This window comes from Rhagoletis pomonella, unplaced genomic scaffold (assembly GCF_013731165.1).
Source record: "Rhagoletis pomonella isolate Grant_MI unplaced genomic scaffold, Rhpom_1.0 Rhpom_scaffold_00006, whole genome shotgun sequence".
In the NCBI taxonomy this organism is placed as follows: Eukaryota; Metazoa; Arthropoda; class Insecta; order Diptera; family Tephritidae; genus Rhagoletis; species Rhagoletis pomonella.
Genome location: NW_023458560.1, coordinates 38,131,511 through 38,152,616, shown reverse-complemented (window position 1 = coordinate 38,152,616; position 21,106 = coordinate 38,131,511). Strand labels below are relative to the sequence as shown.

General features: G+C 34.8%; 2 protein-coding genes across 2 annotated transcripts in view; one reads left to right on the top strand and one right to left on the bottom strand.

Moving 5' to 3' along the window:
• Positions 1 to 8,193, bottom strand: part of LOC118740728 (clavesin-2) — a 9,804-nt gene extending 1,611 nt beyond the window's left edge. Inside the window, exons 1-4 of the mRNA XM_036472377.1 lie at positions 7,882 to 8,193; positions 7,311 to 7,589; positions 84 to 90; positions 1 to 31 (exon numbers count right to left, since the gene is read on the bottom strand). The exon at positions 1 to 31 is cut by the window's left edge and continues 424 nt beyond it. Coding sequence (XP_036328270.1) covers positions 1 to 31; positions 84 to 90; positions 7,311 to 7,550 — 278 coding nt within the window. The 5' untranslated portion in view covers positions 7,551 to 7,589; positions 7,882 to 8,193. The remainder of the gene's footprint in view (positions 32 to 83; positions 91 to 7,310; positions 7,590 to 7,881) is intronic.
• Positions 1 to 21,106, top strand: part of LOC118740722 (alpha-tocopherol transfer protein-like) — a 61,798-nt gene that overhangs the window by 3,499 nt on the left and 37,193 nt on the right. The gene's annotated exons all lie outside the window — the stretch shown is intronic.

Here is a 21,106-nt window from a genome sequence, read left to right as displayed (position 1 = left end):
TTTTTAGTTCCATTCGCCAATGTGTTTTGAGCTATTTGACGACAAATGCCATTGAATTTGACATAGCGAAAACCAACCTTAACTTCGCCACTATCTTTTTCACCTCAAAATTCTACCCTCAACGTCAATAAAGAATTTTTACTTCAAAATAAAATTAGTTAACGGGTTTTTTATGCTTGTAATATTTTTAATGCAATAAATTTCTGCAATAGCATTCATTTCAAAATTTTAATGTTAATGCAAAAAAAATGCATTCGCATTATTTCTACGGGATTAATGCATTTAAATTTTCATTTACATTAAATTTCAGATATTAATGCATTAACTTTTTACATTAACATTAAAAGGCTATGCATTAAAAGGCGAATGCATTTTTCACAACTCTGATAGGCACTCATAACTTTTGATGCGATAAGCTTTAAATAAATGAGTATTAAACTTTATGACTGCGAGCTTATTAAGCGCACTTCACAGAACATTATTATTTATTATTATTTATACAAAGCAAATAGGGGATAGATAGAAGAAGACACGATGATATCAAGCCTACCTACTAGCTCACCTTAAAGCGGACCCAGGAAACTGTTGCTTGTGCTGGTTCGACGGGGTCGGACCAAAAGGTGAAGGGGTATTTGTTGGGTTGGGTTAAGGGGAGATGTAAAGAGAAGGTTGCTGTTATGTAGGGAAGCTTCGTAGGCAGGACATATATTGGGGACATCGGAGTCGAGTCTGGATATTTAGGTAAAAGTTTAACCCATAACCAGGACGGCGTGGATTTTCCTCCAAAATAATGAGCGACAATGGAGCCAAAAGAGCCACTGAAAAACAATTTGTAAAATTTATAGAGGAAGTCTCGTTTGAAATCGTTAAAAAATAGGCATTGATTGGCAATTCATACTAATTATGGGAATCAGCTGTAAAAAGCTTCAAAACACATTTTAAAAAAGTCGCTGGCACACATAAATTCAACTTTGAAGTGTTCACTACATTATTAACCCGAATAGAAGCCGATCTTAACTCACGGCCCCTCTCTGCGCCTTCTAAAGATCTCTCCGATTTCACTGCCTTCACCCCTGGGCATTTTCTTAGAGGAGCTCCGCTTCTGGCAATACCCGAACCAGGCGAGCAATCCTTATCTCTAATAAAAAAAATGGGTCCTTTCGCGATGGCGAGGCTGGCAATTCCGCTCGCTAAACTGTCGCCCAATTCCGCTCGCGATGGGTTGGGATTGAGCTCCAATCACTACATTTTTCCAAGTCGGTTTTCACTGTTTTTTTTTTTGTTTTGTTTTGATATCTATAGGTGCTTTTTTTTAGATCAAACAAACAAGTTTTCAATTTTTCGAAGTTTTCAGGGCTTTTTCCAGTTTAAGGGAAACCCCTAAATAGTTTTACAATTATATCCTAGGTTATTTGGGGATGAAGACTGAATCATATTTGATTCCAATAAATGAATGTTTGGCGCTTAAACATTTTCTACGTGTTAGGCCGATTATCTCCTCCAATTCATATTCTACTTTTTGATGTTGTGACACAAATGGGGAGATTTACACTTTTACTCCACCTCCGAAGAAGCCGTTTTATGGCAGAAGTACACTCGGATGTTTGCCATTGCCTGCCGAGGGGCACCCGCTATTCGAAAAAAACTTTTTTGATGTTGCTGGGTTCAGAAATTGAACCATGAACCCCGCGAGTGGTAGTAGGTAAATCTATGTAGTCGGATACGGCAGCGAGAGTACTACATCAATCCGAAAAAAGTCAGAACAAATACAATCAGGTTTGAAAAAAAGTTAAAGCAAGACCAAAATTTTATTTTTCAGTAATTTTTACTTGTTTTACCTTTGATCTTAAAAAAGCTTTGCACTTATTTTGCTTTGTTCTTTTACATATAAAAGCTATTTTTACTGTTAATAGTTTTATTGTAATTTTTGGACATGCCTTCATACCAACCAACGGTTTATCCGGTGTTTTTCTTAATTTAAAAATCGGGAAGCGGTTTTTTTTCAAATTGCAATTTTTCGAATAACTCGAAAACCGGTTTTGGAAAGAGGTTAGTATTGCTTTATTTCAACGCAGCTCCTCTTGAGATCAACTAAAATATTGTTTGCTTCTATTATTTACTTAGCCACCTTACTAACATGAATTTTCATAGATTTTTATTTGATGACGCAAAACTAACCGAATTACTACAAAATATGTAAATCTTTATTAAAACAATCTCATTGAGCGGAGCTTACTTTATTTCTTGGGCAAAAATTTCGCTATAAAACTACATATGTACCTAAGTTCAAACGAGTTCGCTCTGCCTAACAACAAGATGCGTTCGAAGATTATTAAATTTAGCTCGTATTGAAAATGCAATGAATATTAAATGCAGAACGCATTCCTCTAAAAATAAAAAAATGTATGTATATGTGTACAATAAATAATAAAGTTAAAACTGTAGTTGTATATGTATTTGGGATTATCATTTATACATACATATGTATGTAAGTGCTCCCTGCAAGAATATGGGAATATGTATTCTGCTGTTTCCATATTAAGTAAGTTTCATAGACCTATAAGTTTTCAATAAATCAGTTGTTGATCTTAAATTGTGGTCGGTCATAAACCGATCTTTTGAACTTTCTTCGTTTAGTTCTTCTTTTAGCGTCGCTATGACTTTATATATATTCGAATTTATTTCATGCCAATGCACATATGTATATATGTACATTAGATCGTACCGGAAAACAGTTCGCCGTAAACGCCTGAGTCTGTAGTATTTTTGCAAGGTAATCTCGACATTTTTTTTAAAATAATTTTTTGTTTCGTCTTTTTACGAGTACATTTTCCGTCATTTCGGCATTTAACATTTGCTAAAGAAGTATTTTGATTATTCCAAAAGAACTATTAAAAAAAAATTATTTAAATGTCACCGAAAAGCGAACCCTAGGCTTGGCGAAAAAACTTTTTTTTTGTAATTGGCTTGGAAAAATTTTTTAGTGTCAGTGGTGTACGGCGAACATTATTTTTTCTTGCTTGTAAGGTGGTACGGTCTAATGTACTTACATATATACGTACATATTTAGTTTGCGACATTTATGTAACTATGAAACTCTATCAGGATTGATTTATTGAATTTTGCCAGCTTATCGCATACTGTGATGGCAGACAGAAAAATACAAAATAAGCGAAAGTAGAAACTACATTAAATATAAATAAACATGCTAATGTTAAAGTATTGTCCAAATAGAACATAATTTTCTGAGTGCATGAAATTTTTTTTTTTGGTTTTTATCTTAATTCTTGACTACACGGATGCTTTTCCGCGAACGAATGCTTCATTTTATTATACGCGCAGTTGAATTTAGTATTTACAGCACTTTCGTTGACTTTTATAGCGAGATCAACTACGTTCATGATTGATATTAATAATTTTTTCTCTCGGTGTACGAATTGGATCAACTGAGTATTTACATATAATAGAAGAAGTTATATTAATTAGAAGGTTTCCATGAAGTTCTGATCCGCCTTTACTCAAGGTCTTATTTTGGCAACTTAACTTAATTTAACGTAACTTAGAGCTTAGAAAATCAAAATGAAACAGACTTTGACGTGGCGTTAAGTTATGTTAAGCTTCCCCTGTCCAAATGTAAGCAACATTCATTCAAGAGAATTTTTAAGTGACAGCCTTTAAGTTACGTTAGTTGCCATAATCAGACCTTTAAGTTGCATAAATTCATTTCTCCTGTTTTACTGCTCTGCCTTTTTGCGAAAAACTGGCAAGCCAATAACTGACTCAGAGTCTTCAGGTTTTGGGCCCACAAGCAGGACGGACCGAAGATTCAAAAACTGTTTAGAATATCCGGATATCCGGATAAATAAATGACCGGATATTAACCGGATATTCGGGCAACAAGATGAACGGATATTAAACTGACATTCGGATTTTATCCGTATACACAAATAACCTTACGGATAATCAGACATTTGGCGTACTTTTTTTGCGAGGATGCCATTCGAATCCGCTCTTATTGTCGAATACGACGCGCTCATGACTAAAAAAAACATCACCGTCGTTATTTTGAGCAAGAAAACTGGTTATTTTCATTTTTTACATATCTTCTGAGCATTGATAACAATATGAAATTCAAAAGTGGGACCAGACAAATTATATGTATAAGAATTTTTACAGTTCAAACGATGAAACTATACGTAATTAAGTATTTCTAGAGGCCTTACTTCCGTTTAACGACAATGTAGAATAATTAAAAAATACGGAAGGGTAAAATAAATCAATAAAAAACCAAAAATTATAAAATAAATGCTCCACAAAATAACAGCAATAAAACAAAAACACTAAATCAGATTACGATTAGTACGTGTTCAAGCAGGAATATATACATATGTACTATATAACAAAAAATAGTACACGTATAGTGAGCGAGAAAAGTAACAAACAAAATTATCAAAACTTACATTTGTATGTATATATGTATGAGCGTATCAAACTATAATTTAAAAGTTTACTTGAGTAAGAAGTAGTAAAACGTATTTTCATTATTTGGGTCGTGAACTAATCCTCATGGCATCATCATGAACTAATAGAAAAATTTATATAAGTAAGTAAAACACTATAGCTGATGCCAGATAAAACTTTGTAGCTTTGCGTGACATTTATAACTTTGCCAGCAAAGCGCCAGACGCAAAAGGTATGCCACAATAAACGCCAAGAAAGCAATTTTGTACCGCTGTTTTACTCGTAAAAGTTGCTGTGGATTTTATATATTTTGCTTTAAAATTATCAGCAATGTAATTAAGTTTTATGTTTCTGCATGAAAACCCGAATTTGGACGAAACAAAATAAATATTAAACCGGCTGATTGTCAAAGCGCGCAAAAAGATGGGAGTTGGCCATCTTTTCGCTTCGCGCTGCAGCTTCAACGATTTATGTGGCACGCTTTGTGCATTTTCATACAATTCATCTTATCTGTCAAAGCGAATCTGTCACGTAAAGCGAAGCAAAAGTTTTATGTGGCATCAGCTTATCAGTGCGGAATAAAGTGAAGACAAGTCTCAGACCTATCTCCTGATTTCTAACAAAGTGGGAAATGACTGCCGTGCTTACAAAACGAAGGAGGTTGATTCAGGGAAAAAACACCAGCGCGCTGAGATGGAGAATAAAACAGAGCAGGTTTATGAGCATCCACGCTAGGTTTTGAGCACAAGTTCCGGCATTACACCGGGGAGGAGTTGTTCGAAATGTCGTATGACGAGGCAAACACCACCCCATAGAAGGCTTAGCTGTAAGAGACCAAGATGGTTCGGGTCCTTCAAATAAACCTTTACCATTTTAAAGCAGCATCTGCAGCACTGCTGCTCTGCCTTACGTCGAAAGTAGCAGCGGATGTCGTCCCCGTCCAAGAGCCACTTAATATCCCTCACTATTTTATTCAGCGATGGCGTCTACATAACAGGCTAACCTAATATTCGCAGGAATTGAACGCAAGGATAAAGTGCACACTACACGCTTTGCTAAAAATAGATGAAATTGACGAGGTCTTTTTTTACCACACAGTGCTTCCCTTTCATATAAAATGTAAGCAAACAAAACAATTGTGTACGAATTTAAACGAAAATTTGAGTACGATGATGCTTGGCCCGTAGATGTGTAGTAAGGTTTTCTTTTCTTGAAAAGGGTTGCCACCTATTAAAAAAAATTGAACTCAATTTGTTAAATCAGTTAAATGAATTATTACAATATGCGTATCAAAATAAATGAGTTTGAAAATGTTTTATTTCTAAATTGCACGTAGGAGGGTTGCTACCTGTTTAAAAATTCAAACTCCATTTGAATTAGGGAATTAGCTAATTGAAATACATACATAGTATGTATCAGAATATGGGTGTTAGACGAAAGAGCTTTAAGAAGGTTTTAGCTTGAAAATATTTTAAAGTGGGCTGCTACCAGTTTGTAAAGTCGAATTTTATTAAATTGTACAAAAGTTATGTACATATATGAACTATTAAAATATATGTGGCAAACGAAGAAGTGTTAAGAAATCTTTAGTTGCAGCGTTTAAAATATGTAAATATAATTGACATGCTTGAAGAGGGTTGCCACCTGTTTCAAAAGTTAAATTCAAATTGGCGGTGTTTGAACCCACTAAACCCGCCTTACATCAGCGGTTTCCTTTTCGAAAGCTCAAATAACGTATTTTAAAATAAGGGAATAAAAAAGCATATTTTTACATATACAGTAACTAAAACAAGTGTTCACGTGTTTATTTTTTTTTTAAATATTCACAAGGTTTTTTAAGTTAAATTTTTATTGTTACTTTGCTAAAAAAAACTTTGTGCAAGGTTTAACCAAAACTATATAAGTTAAAGCTTCAAACCTTATAAAAAATTTAACAAATTTTCATCAAAATTTCGAGTTTTTTAATCTGAATCTTTATAGAATTTTTGGGTATACAATTTTAATAATTTATTTTTTGCTGACGGATTTTTGCACTTTTTTCATATAAGCGTAAATTTCTTATGAAATAAAGTGCAGAAGACCATTCGCAACGGAATTTCAAAAAACTCAAGGCAAGTTTTTGTAAATTTCAAAACCGTAAAAGCAGTCACCAAAAAAAAAAAAAATCTCAAAAAATTTAGCCGGTTGAAACTTGTCCACTAAGTTGGCACTGTATACCGGCCCCAAATCGACGAACGGTTGTAGCTCCAAAAAAGAGGAAAATCTATGATAGCTGTTACTCTAGACAAATTTCTTTTATAATGATTTTGCTAGAAGATCTCTGAGACAGGCTACTTTGCTGCTCATTTGGTTTAGACGACATTTTCCAAATATTTTTTTTTTTATCTGACGAAACAAAAATACTTTTCTCCGCAACTGATCTTTATAAAACAAAAGTTTTTAGTGCTAGTTGAACACTTTTGCAGTTCACTGTATATACTATTTAAAACTTAAACAATTAAGCCTTGTAAAGAATAAAAAAAAACAGACTATCGAAATTCTCAAAGCTTTGCATTATTTTTGCTTTTTTTTTTAATTTACCGTCGTCACCTTCGCTTGCGAGAACTATTTAGTATGTATGCACATGCGCCATGTTTAAGTATTTACTATAACGTACACTACAAAAATTTGCATATTTTAAATTTGGACATTTCTTATACACGGCGCTGATTTTGGCATTGCTTTAGTTTTTGGTTTTTTTTTGGCTTTAAATTTATTTATTTATTTATTTCTTTTTTTGGCTGTATTTTGCATTTTCTTGTTGCTTTGCTTTTGCTTTTGCTTTTTTTTTGCCGTCAACAATGACCTACCTTTTCGAGTGCACTTTGTGGATAGAAGTGGCAAGCGCGCAGAAATATCACCAGAAACTCATCATCATCCTTGTAGTTTATATCGGTGGCAGCGTGTAAGAGTTCGCGCAGCTCCTTGATAGCGGCCTCCTTGATCTCGGGCGTTTCGCGTAGCTCATTTTTGGCAATTTCCACTGTTTCGGGCTTCAAGTAATTCACGCGTATATTGAACGCTTCCTCGCTATTTACGGCGTTGGACATATTTGCAGTAAGTGCTGTGTGATTGCTTGTGGCTGGTTACTGCGAAGAATTGGAAATGTAAAAATTTTGCACCACTGAACGTTAGAGAGATTTTTTGCCTAACAGCACACGCACGCTGCTTGATAATAATTTTAGAAGTAGCATTTAAAATTAACTTCAAATAGCTTTTGCAAAATTACAGCTCAAATAAGGGCGGCAAAACGCGTGATTTTCAAAAGTATGTAAATACTCGTAATTTGTTTACGACGATCAGTTGAGGATCACTTTGCCTGGCCGTGCATGCGTGCCGTTATGTGTTTAATTCAAATGCAGCAAATTTGTATGTAATCACCTGCAAACGCAAACTAAATTGCCTCGTGTGAGAATTTTCCTTTAAAAGCGGCGCTTTATTCTACTCTGCTACACACGAATGTAGCAGCTTAAATTCGTTTTTTGAATTTCAACGGTTCACAAAATTATTTATTGTTTTTTTTTGTAGAAGTTTTCAAAATTCACTTCCACATCCGACACCACTTTTGAGTCAACTGAATTTCGCGTTACGGTTTTGGAGCCTTGCAAGTTCGACTCGCCGTTTTGATGAATGTTTCAAAAGACGATCAACGATCGACGCGACGTTTGACTGCGACGCGCCTCGAAGCTGAGTAGTTGCCAGGCCAAGCTGCGCGGTCAAGCGCGCTGTGTAATTCATAGCGTACGCTGGCGGTCTCTATGAGGCGTTGAACGCCTAAAATGTTGCTGATAGCGGTGTGCCTAGTAAATATTTAGTATGAAGTTATTGGCGTTTGCTTGTTTGGCTGGCTGGCAGCGTGTTGCCAAAGCGATCAATGCTTGTCGAACGCAATACAAGCAAACGCTTATCTACATTTGGTATACTGAAATGCTTGCTGTTGTATTTAATTACGATTAATATTTATTTTCCATTTCATATTTTACTGCACTTTCTTATGTAGTCGAAAAAAAAAAATATTGATACTGAGCAATATTGTCGCCGTCGATCGCTTTATGCGCGTCGTTGTTATCAATGCGCTGCGCTCACACACAAATGCAATAAAAATCGCTTACAACTACTGCCGCACAACTGAAGTACCAAAAGTGACGCAAGCAGCAACAGCGGCAGCGACAGCGGCAGAGGCAGTGGTGCGAAGCTGTCGATCGTTATACATACATATATGTATATTTATCTATCACCAAAATATTGCGAACCTTTTCTTTTTCTTACTCGCTTGCTATGATTGTTTTTATTTCCTCTGTTTATTGTTTTTAGCTTTAGCGCAAGTTTTTTCCTCTCCGACCATTTCGACCACATTTTGGTACCCTCGCCAAACCTATCCAACTGGCGCTTGCTCACCTCCTACACTTTCATTCTAAAAACAAAGCTTTTCTGCTCTTGCCGCTTTAAGCGTTCCAAAGGTTAGCTTTGCTTAGAGTTGTCTAGTAATTGCAAGCAATAAATAAGAACTTTGCGCTTTGAAATCGCCGTCATTTTGCTGTCGCCGATTTAGCCATCAATGCAAATTTCGAAATTTCAGCTTTATGCCAAAGTCCGCTCCATAGCTATTCTTTCATATCTATTGATATCGTATATGGGGATGCGTCACTTGCAGTTGGCTGTCCAGAGTCCAAACGCATGGCTTAGCAGCACGATTGCGTTTCACTGCTTTACAGAAATACTGCATGTAAAAGTGTGCGACTGTATGTATAGGTATTCGATTTCATATTTACCCAGCCAGCAAAGAAACGTTAATTTTGCCGACAGTGCAGTCTAGTACAATTTTCCGTATAAGGAAACGAATAGAAAACGACTACAGTTATCCTTAATTTTCGTATCCGGAAAACGTTCGAAGCCTTCGAAAAAGATGATGTTATTTGAAAGCTATAATTGTATTTTATTTGTTCAAGCTAAACATTTGAAAGCATGCATGCGTGATCGGCAGTGGCTGAGCGTGCAGAGGTGCGTGCCACTATTTTTTAGCGTCCAGAAGGTGCCGCGTTCGAATACCGTCAGGCGTTTCCTAATTTTATTTTTATTTTTTTAACCATGAAAAAGTATCTGCGAAGTGCAGAAGGAAAGCGTATTGAATGAAAAATTGTATTAGAAAAATTTCAGAAAAAACAGCCGAAAAAGTATCCGTTCACAAACAATTTTCGGTAGTTGTCTGTACATGCGTTTCTGCCGCACACTTTAGTGGGAAAACCGATCGTCAAAGTATCCGTAAATGGAATTGGCAAACGGAAAAAACTCCGCATTTCATCCACTTTTTTTTCCTTTTTCGGATCGGTTTGCAGATTTTTTGTTGGCTGGGTAGTAATGAGTTGGTGGTGCTTTTTTATTGTTAGTAGCTAGTAGTTAGTTTTTGATAATTGAATATTTTGCTGATTAGACGAGTTCAAAGTACGTTTCATCGACATTTTTTTCTAGAAAAGTGACATAACCTCGACCTGAAATCATTTATTCGTACGCGCCTTCCTAACCTAACCTAACCTTGGAATCATTGTTTGCTCATTGTAGAATTAAAAGAAAGTTGTGCGCAAATAACTTACTGATCCAGCGGGCTGAATAAGCTGATCTCAAGTAGTTCACTCGGCGATCACAGAAGTCCACTTAGATCTATGATCCCATCCAGGACATAGTCCTTAAATCAAACTTAAATCATTTCGGTACGTAGAATTGGTTGTCGGTAGAAACTGCTATATAATTGATCTAGCTCGCTTCTTCACAGTAACGAGCCTTATCTTTCTCGGCAACCAATTCTACTCGCTAAAGGGGTTTTCAATTGGCGCGGGTAGATTTTGACGCCCTCTGGCGGCGAGGTTTTTCAGTCACTGATGCCAAATAATCATGATAAGTTACACGATTGAGCACCTCGACCAAACTATAAAATTTTATTGTCAAAATGGGCGTTCGTTAGTGAAATCGTTGCACAACAAAGTTACGGTATGGTTCGGATTTTGGGCCGCCAGGGTTATTGTTTCGTACTGCTTTGGAAACCACATAGGTGAGGCCATCATTGTCAAGGGGCAAACGCTACATAACAATGATAACCGATCTGTTCGGCCCCAAATTGTCCTATAGTTAAGTGGATGACATGAGCTTACAGCCGAATGGCGCTATCTACGTGCCACACACCGGACGCCACTATGCACATTTGGCATCAACGATTTGAGGTTATAGTTACCGCTTGCAGAGGTGTAGTGAATTAGCCACCAAGATCGTGTTATGTAACTCCGCCAGACCTTTTCTTGTGTGGTTTCCTAAAGTGGCAGTCGTATGCCAATTAGCCGCGATGGAGCTATTGAAAACTGAAGCCCTCGAATCTATGCCAGCATAAGGATATTTAAACGTCGATCGTGTACCAATTCCGACAGTAAACAACCCGAAACTTGCCGACGCTACTTTCGATAACCTGATCTCTTTTTCCAACAATATCTTCAAGAAAAGGCGCAACGACAAGTAGTACAATAAAGTTACAGACGTGCCACAACACAGCAATCAGGACAGCTGTGGTGTTACGTTCGATGTCGCCAGCGAATCACCTACATTGCGGGGTCTAGATTGTAAGAGAGCATAACATAATGCTGACAACGCAGTTCCTGTTCGATTTCCACCGACGTGTATCTGGAGAAGTCTGACGTTTCCATTCTGGGCATAATTATCAGTGAATGTCTTCTGTAAGTGCCGGAGAAGCAGAAGCAGAACTCTAAGCTGGGCTATAGGAACATATCAACGGACAAGCGAGTGAATGTATGTAGCTACTTAATATCCCACATAAAACTAGGAGAACCCTGCTACCTTCATGTTGCTATTGAAAGGCCGGGTTTCTCTTTTTCCCATCATCGATGTACCGCATCAACTATTCTCGAGCGCACTACTTTGGTTCTTATTGATGGACTTCGATGAATTCTGAATGCCAGCAGTGAAAACAAGAGTCTCTGGTTGGACCGTGCTGTATTGCAGAATACTAACGCATGTTAGGGTTCCCCGCAGGTCTAGTTCAGAAGAAAGATAATAATGCCTATTCAATTGAACCATTGTGTATATAAGCTATGGACAAAAACAATCCTTTGCAAAGGAAAGCGTACGTTTAAATTTTTTAACACTTTCATAATCAGACTTTTGTTAAACCATAAATTAAAAATTGGATAACCATACTTGGAATGGAGAATGAAATGGAATATCTCACGTAAATGCACAAGTGAAATGCTTCTCGCCAATGTCGAGACTTCCATGTTCCTGCGCGCTGTATCGATTCTTATCGACAAGTATTTAAATGCTCATTAATAAAAGTTGATAACTGAAAACAAAAACACTCCTAGCAATGAAAATACGAAAATTAAAGAAACAAAAACACCAGAAAGTTGAAAACATCAATGTCAAAAGTCTTGATACACGAAAATAATTATGCACAATCTTAAGTATTTAAGGCGATAGTTTTTGTTGATGTATGCAGATTAGGGTGTTCCAGAACATAAGGGAACATTTTTTTTTTGAGTAATTCGATATGCGTAACATACACATTCAAAGTTTTATTGCTGTAGGATGATGATAACCCGTGCATGCTTGAAGTTGCAGTTTTGGCTCAGAACTTGTACTGAGATGAGATGATGGTGCGGTGTTTATTTCAGATAAACAATCAGCATATTTATCGCACACATACTGGAGCTGAAGCGTATTAAATACACATTTTACAATTTTCAAGGATATTAAAGGATAAAAATCACATAAATTTTCCGTTTCAACCCATCCCGTTAAGTAGAGTTGGCAAAGTATCGATAGTTTTTACTTGTTAGAGCCATCTTACGGTCGCTCACGAAATTTCGATCAACAATCAACCGCTCATATCATTATAAGGAAATACTATTACATATTTACTCAGGTTACTCTACGCTCCATGATATTATGACCTATTTTTTTTTTAGCTTTTAGTGCTTTATCTATACCATGATTTCTTTTCAATAAAATCCTTAAACTAACAAATTTTCTTTTACGTATTTAATTTTTGTTTTATTATTTGCAAAAATTTTGCTTCCACGAGTATTTTAGGTTATTGGCTGTCTGAACTCTATGGTCCGCCATGCACTGTGTTCTAATTGTAACGCGCTTCCGATATTATGAAATTCACAATATTTTGCCAGCGGCCATATTGAATCTGGAATTTTTCATAGTGTATTGTATTCTACTAGTCAAAAACCTTCCAATTGAGGAGATTGGAAAAAATGTGATCCGCCATTTTTTGAAGGGGCCATCTTGGATTTGGAACTTTTTAGTCAAGCCCTTTTATTTGAGACCCATATTGAGGGGCGTTGTAAAAAAAATATGTAATCCGCTATTTTGTGGCGGCGGCCATATTGGATTTATAATGATACTGAATATACGCGATTATGTTGTCATCAGAACTTAAGATTTGTACAAAATTTCAGATAAATAGGTCAACAGGAAGGGGAAAAAACTTGTATTTACTAGATTTGACCCAAAAAAAAAAACAAAAAGAGCAAGCTAAATAAAACCGATTAAAAACGCCTAGAAGGTTCTAATTTCCATTAAAATGCAATGCATTCTTAATAATAAGGAAAGTCAAAGTCCAAAAAATACTGGAAATTTTCATTAAAAAAACGTATTTAATTTTGATAGTTCTATGAAGTTAAACTATCGAAAATGTCGAATGGCATCACTATCGATAGTTTCACAACTCTACCACTTAAGTGACTAGTGTTTCATCTGTACACCTTTAGAATGATCTGGCATACGCATAGTTCACATTTCGTTTTTGGAAAACACGACTCCCTACTTTGGTCCATTATCTCGTGCTATAGCAACCTTAAGATAAGCTTTATTTTATGGATCGGCTAGTCCAGGGTTCGGCAGATTTTTGGCTCTTAAAGCAGTCAAAGAGCCAGCAAGTGCTACCCAAGAGGTAAAGTTCAGTTCTCATGGTAAAGGGGGTGTAAAAAAATACATTAAAAGCATCATATATATTAGTAATGAGAATTGGAGTACACGAAATTTTAATACGCTCTCTTCCCCTTTCATGCTGGCCCTCTGTGAGAAATGATTTTAATTTTTTGAATTTTATATGGAAATGGACAGAAAATAAAAAATCACTTTCCATTTAAATTGATGGTGAAACCGGCTGCAAAAGTAATATGGTAACTTTGTAAGCAAAACTATAATTTCAAATGGGCGCGGGTTATCATCATCCTACAACAATAGAACTTTATATTTATGTTATTTAGGTAAAAAAAACTGCGCGCCGAATTTCGGGAAAGACAATTTCTGGGACACCTTAATGCGCATGCTTGTTGTTATTATTTGTTATAAATATGTCGCAGTAAAAGTAAAAAATGGACTTTGTTCTATGAGTATTAGAATTACATATGTACAACGGATTCAAATTGAAAAGTTATATACATATACATAGGTACGATCGGGCAATAAACTTATAAACACATAAATACGGTTATGCATTTACATACATACAAGTGGATATGGGCATTGAGCAAAAGGGGAATAACTAGATTTAGATTCAAAATAAATGTGTTTGGTTGTATGTACATAAATAAGTACGTGCAAATCTATTGACCACTGAAAGTAAACAGTTTAGTGTTTCAATAAACGTGAATAAGAAAACAGTAGTGTTTTATTTATAAAGCAATATAATAATAAATAATACGAACAAATATGTACATAGTAATAACACATCGGAATAACAGAACAACAAAGCCAAAGTTGACGAAATTGATATGTAGCAACAGCACGTCGCATTTGTAATTTGTAGGTACTTGCATTCAAATCTACTTACATTCTTTTAAACTTCGAACAATGGTGCTGTTGTTTAAATACGAAACAGCAACAATGTTTTGCTATAGCAATTGATCACGTTCGATAAATGCAGACTAACAAATGAGTATTAAACAAAGGCAGAAGAAATAATTCGCCCGCTTGATAAGCAGCGGTCAAAGGAGTCATAACGATGGATTTAAGGAACCCCCCCCCTAGACGGGACAGAGGTAAACTATCAAATATTTAATAATTTATTTATGAATTTTACCCAACGCGGAAGGCTGTAAGATTTTGATGAACTTATCTATGTAAAAGCCTTGTCGGGTAACGCACTACTAGTGCCGAACTGGTTCTGTACTAGAGAATTTAGAACCATGACTAGTGCGCGTTAATTCTCTTTTGCATGCTAGCAACTGGCGAATTGAACATTGCGATGTCCTATGAAGTCTCAATTACCCCCCGCTACATATCTTCTTCGATAGATCCGAACTAGTCTTAAACTCTATAGGTCCGAACCAGTTCTAAAATCGTCAGACGAAAACAATAATCATGATGTTTTCAATCTTTCTGGTTTTTCCGTGTGTGCGATTTTAATTCATTTTCAAGGAAATATGTTTCCAATTAGAAATTAAATTTGTTTGTTATATTCCTTTGGCTGTAGCCGAGTTTGCAGAGGTGCTTGCTGTTATTGGTTAGATTCTAGAAAGTTCCAAAATGTTAAAATGTTAAAACAAATTTTTGTTTTTTTTTATTACCAAACTATGAAAAAGCATCTGCGAAGTGCAGAACAAAAGCGTATTTGAACGAAAAACAAGCCCTGTCGCATCCTTTTTCTATAGTTCCGAATCAGTTCTAAATTCGTCACCTTCGATATAGATTTCTAATAAAAAAAAGTGAAATAAAATAGTTTTTTAAATGTACAAAATTTCGCTGATTTTGACCCTTTCGCCCCTACTGGGGCAATATGTCCCAGAAAACTTCAAACATGTGTATAACTTTTATTTTTGATCCAAATACGCATTGAAAAGATCCCAATAAAAATTCGAAAACTATTTTGACGCCCAGTAAATACGTCCTGTTATTACTGAAACAAATTTTTCGGTAACCGAATATTTTGTACAGACAAGTCGCGAAATTTCATCAGTCACGTATTGCATTTCAGTGTGAAATGTCTAACTGTTCGCATTTTTTTTGTAATATTCCGCGTGCTTTCATAATAAGGTGTGAATAAAGATTATTGTTTCGAAATTGGAATTTAATTGTGGTGAAAAACGTAAGTTTTTACATTTGTAACTACATTGGGACATATAATCCCAATAATACTTTTGATAATAACATCCCAATATTTGTACATAACTTAAGATGTCTAGAAGGAAGAAATTGGAAGAGCACGAAGTTGCGAATTATTTTTTAGAAGACAAGAGCGACGACATAGCCGATAACTTCAGTGCTTCAGAATCTAGCTATGAACCATCGGATGATAATGACGAAGATGAGGAAGTTCCTGTAGCAAAAGATAAATATAAGGAAATCAGAGGCCATGCATGAATCTTCTTCTGAATCGCAGCTGGAGGACGTTAACGGTCAAGTTATAGGTAATAAATTAAATTCGTTGCATAGGAGTGAGGATCAACCATTAGGTCCCCAGTGCTGAAGATCATTCCATTCCCTGCGATAGGTAAATATATACGAACGCGTAAAGAAACTCCTGTATTTAGTGGACGCCTAGAATGTACAGAAAGTCAATTTAGAATAAATTACGATGGTGTATTGGGCACACGATGGATGGACTCGAAAGAAGTCCTATTTGTTTCTAACTGGCATATGCCTAATGTAACTAAAGGTTTCCAAAAACAAAAATATGGTGCTAAATTATAAGCTGATTGTCTAGTAGCTATTTCAGACTACAATGGCATAATAGGAGGCGTAGATTTGGCAGATCAGAAGGCTGCAATATACAACATGAATCGCAAGTCGCAAAAATAGTGGAAAAGGTCTTTTTCAAGATTTGTATGTCAGGTGTTGTTAACGCCCGGATTATATTTACACGATTTCAACAACATATTATGCTCTTTACCGAAACGATGATAGCTGAAGGGATAAAACACAAAAAGTTCACTACACGTCAATGTGGTAGAAGAGCAGCAAAACGATCACACGCGTAACGTCTAAATATTGGTGATCAGCTTCCTATTGAACAGCCTTCTCGTAATCGGTGCGTACATTTCACTTCACAAAATAAGGAAACAAGGACAACGTCTGTTCTGGATGCAACAACGCTTTATGCTTTAAATGTTTTGCTTTTGTTTACAAACGAATTAAATTTGTAATAGAAACAATTAACAAAAGTGGAATGTATTATTTTTTATTAAAAGCTGTTATATGATCTTTTGGTCCTTTTGTCATTATTGGGACACATACGTCCCACCTAAAATTGTTATTGGGATTATATATCCCAGGATAACGGTAAGGATCTCCGACTTTTCATGTATGCCAAACATCTTATATCTTAGTCTTATTACAGTATTTTCCGTCGAAATGATAAAAACCACCCCATGTTTCGAAAAAAAAACTCAGGGGTGAAAGGGTTAAACTGTTACCTGTTTAAGCCTGTAAAATCCAACACGTTTCAAGCAGAAAAATTTCAAAGTTTATGAACTAAAGGTGGGCAGGGTAGTACATATATACTTGCAAACTTAGTACAAATTTTAGAAAAATGCAAAAAATTTTGAACTTTTTAATCTCAGTTCTTGGAAATGCAGTTACATGCCTCATGAAATTTTAGTAAATGAGTGTAAGTTTTAAACAGCGGTTTTTTTCATATAAGAAGTGCAATTTATAAAAACGGGCGTTGATTTTTTTAATTTTTTTTTTGCAACCGGCCTTGCGAATTTTCTTCAAATTCATCCTTGTATAGAAAAAAGCCATCAGTAAAAAAGTGTCAAAAATCTACGCGATTTTTAGCCGCGTAAAACTTGCGCTTATTTTACTAAAATTTCATGAGCCATGTAATTCAAGAATTCAGATTAAAAAGTCTAAAATTTTTATGTAAATTTGTTGCATTTTTCTAGAGTTTATATTAAGTTTGAATGTTGGAATAAATTTTATGGTTTTTGCTAAAGCATGAAAAATATTTTTATAAAAATAACAAAAAAAAATAACTTTAAAAACATTATAAACATTTAAAATAAAATCACCATGCTCTCAGTTTTAATCGCACTCCCAGTCCCCCAATTTGTTCTTATGTGTACCTCTTTCGGCATTTTAGGTCTGGTAACCCTATTCAGTTGCCTTTTTCAATTATGTCAATATATTCAGTTGTATTTGAATTCGGGATTCTTAGTTTTAAGATACGGAAAAGATAAGAGTAGAACAATTTGTTTTTGCTGGGAATTTGTAACGGATATGCTTGGCTCCAAAAGCACTTCCCATACTAGCTGATTAAAATAAGCTCAATCAATATTTTAAGTATTGGTTTGCAAACAACAAATGCGAATGTTTTCGATAAAAAGTTTTCATTGACTACATTGAAAGCGATATCTTAAGAATTTTGTTATTTGGTTTCTTTGTTTTGTATTAACGATTTCATAACTGCTACCGATCAAAGTTCATCAACGATTTTAGTATTCGAGGGCGTTCACTCACCAAGTAAACTAAAAAAAGGACATACATACATATTAGGGTGCCCATCGAAAATTCTTTTTTTTTGGGGGGAAATTTCAAAACCCTACCCCCTAATTTTATTCCTTTTTATGAGAAATATTATTGCCTATTTTTATAGATATTTAAAGGTCATTTAGAGGTCGCGACCTGTCGATTTAGGTCAGAAAATAGAAAATTTTGTAGATTTACCAGTTTTTGAATGACTGGTTTTGATTCGATTTCAAAGATCGTATATGATTTGGGAAGAGGATATATAGGCCTTTAAAATGGTATATAATAATCTATTGGCGGACTAGGCTTGTTGGGATTTTTTATCGCGTAAATTAAAAAAAAATACCCATATTTCTCTTAATTTTTTAAATTTTCTACAGTTCAATTTCTACAATTTCAAAATATGGAGTACTATCTAAAATTAAGTCCATTTTCAAATAAACTGATACCTCATTTATTGAAATCGCATAAAAATTGTCGAATTTAGGCGACTTTTCTTAAATATGGCCTTGCATTTATGTGTACCGGAATTTCAGACTTTTTAAGCAGTGTGGCTAAGAAGTTCATCAATATTTATTCAAAATTGATACACACAACCGCTCTTTAGCAAAAAAATGTTTTTTTTTCAAGAAATTTTAGGAAAATGTGGCTGGCACCGCCCCATTTATATGAGCGATTGTCCTTTAAAAAATCTATAAAAATAGGCAATAACATTTCTCATAAAAACGAATAAAATTAGGGGGTAGGGTCTTGAAATTTCCAAAAAAAAAAGAATTTTCGCTGGGCACCCTAATATTTATATATGTATTTTTGCATACTCATTCAAGTACATACATCTTGTTCATATTTTCCAGAAATGGTTTAACTCAAAAGTTTTAATTTAACCCCCTAGATTAGTGGGGCCCAGAATGGTCAAAGCTAATGAACGGCGAGCCCGGCAAGAAGGGAAAGAAAAAAATTGGCGGAAGGGAAAACGAAGTCAGCAGAATAGTTAGATTGAGTGTGTGACAAAGCACTTGAATTTATTAATTGACGGATCGAAGTCGAATTGGAACCTAGGTAGACGAGATGGGGATACACTGGAAAATATTCAGGGACCTTTCTCCCAAAAACATCAGAATATTTCACTATAAATAAACGCCTTGTATATTCCAGAGAAAGCCTCAACAAAAATGCATGCTGACCTAATCGATTATGGATTAAGACACTCTTGCAGAAAATGATCGTTATGTACATAAATAAGCCTTTAGATCTAAACCAAAACCTCTTTCCAAGCTATACGAAGGGTATGGCGAGGATTTTCTTTTACGAGAAGCATTTTTGATGTAATTGGAAAATTTTCTCAAGAAAATGTCACATATAACATTCTGTGCATGGAAATCTATTCTAATATACTCAAAAGCAGGATTTAAAATAATTTTTAATTTTAAATCCGCTTCGACTAAATAAAAAATAAATTTCATGTGTGTTTTGATTCGTCGACTAAAGAAGAAATAAAATATACATATGTATATGCATTTGTGATTTGATTTGTATTGAAGAAAAAGAACGAAAATCGTGCTTGCCGTCCATAAAAAAGCAGTTCTTAATTGGAAAATCACGAATCAAATTGAATTGCTCGACAAATCAAATCACAAATAAATTTTATTTTTTGTTTGGTCGAGGAATCAAATCGCAAATAAATTTTATTCATAATTTGATTCTTCAAACAAATAATAAATTTATATTATTTAGGATTTTACATAACTTTCACTGCAAAAATCAATTTGCGAATGCAGTTATTACCGGGAAATGGTATCGAAATCGAGTGGCAACCCTCATAGACATTTTTTCTGGATTTAAGTTATTAAAAATGCGTTTCACTTCTAATTCATATTCAGTGTTTGTAGTTAAATTTTTTAGGATCGAAAATAAGTGGCAACCTTACACCAATGTCCTAAAAGAAAAGCATGGCAACTCTCGTCGAAAATACTTCTGGATTAAAGTTGTCAAATATACCGTAAATTATGTATCCATATTCCGTTGTTTTAGAATCTAAAATTTAGATACATTTTGTTGAATCGAAAATGAGGGGCAACCTTACACTAATATCCTAAGGGCATTACTATATGGGGAAAGCATTATTTAAGAGCTTTTTTTAAGTAACCATGAGTGGCAATTTTGGGTCGTATTCTTGTTTTCGAGCGAGTCGAAAATGTGAAAGTTCCTATACTTTTCTGTACGAAAACTTAAAATTTTCAGTTCTTTCGAAAACAAGAATCCAGTCCATTGTATCTTTATATTCTAAATAATAAATTAATTAAGTATACAATAAAAATATATGTCGCAACGTTACCAAAAAAAAATATCTCTGAATTGGGGATTTAATTTATAAATAATTTCGAATAGGTGGCAACCTTATACGGATATTCTCTACACAACCTTAAAATTCAAAACATTATATATAAATACAAGAACTGCTCGTTTAAAGTAATAAGATATCGTAATAACTAATTTGAAATGTTTGTATACAGACTGAATTTTTATATTTGAAACTCGGTTTTAAAGCAGCTTTTTTTTCGGCTTGTCGGCAAAGCAAGTCATTATTAAACAGGTGGTATCAGTAGATCAGCTGATTTGATTTTGCAAATTATTTGGTTTCGAAAGTGTCAATAATGTTCCTTATTTTTCACAAAAATTCAAAATTGCCGAAATCTATTTCCTTGTGATACCCTTTTCATAAAAAGAGGCGATTGGAATGTTCGCTTAACTCAGGAGCACAAACGCTGATTATTGCGCCTTGCAAAGAATAGATCAATGCTTCTGACGCAAAAAGAATTCCGCTAAAATAAATTTTTTTGTAATCATTTTTTTAATTTCTAATTTTTGATATTTCACATGCTTCACTATGATATTAAAGTAAATTAGTATTTGTTTGGCAGTTTAGAGACCAGAAACAACAAAAAAATGCACGTAAATATTTTTTTTGCTCTAATTCTACTACCTATAGACAGACCTACAACCGACGATAGCAACCATAGAAATAAAATTTTCGATCGATAAGGTAAATCGAAACGATAAGCTTATCGCGACGAAAACAAGAATAAGGCCCAATATCAAAAATCAGAAATTTTGAGTTAATACA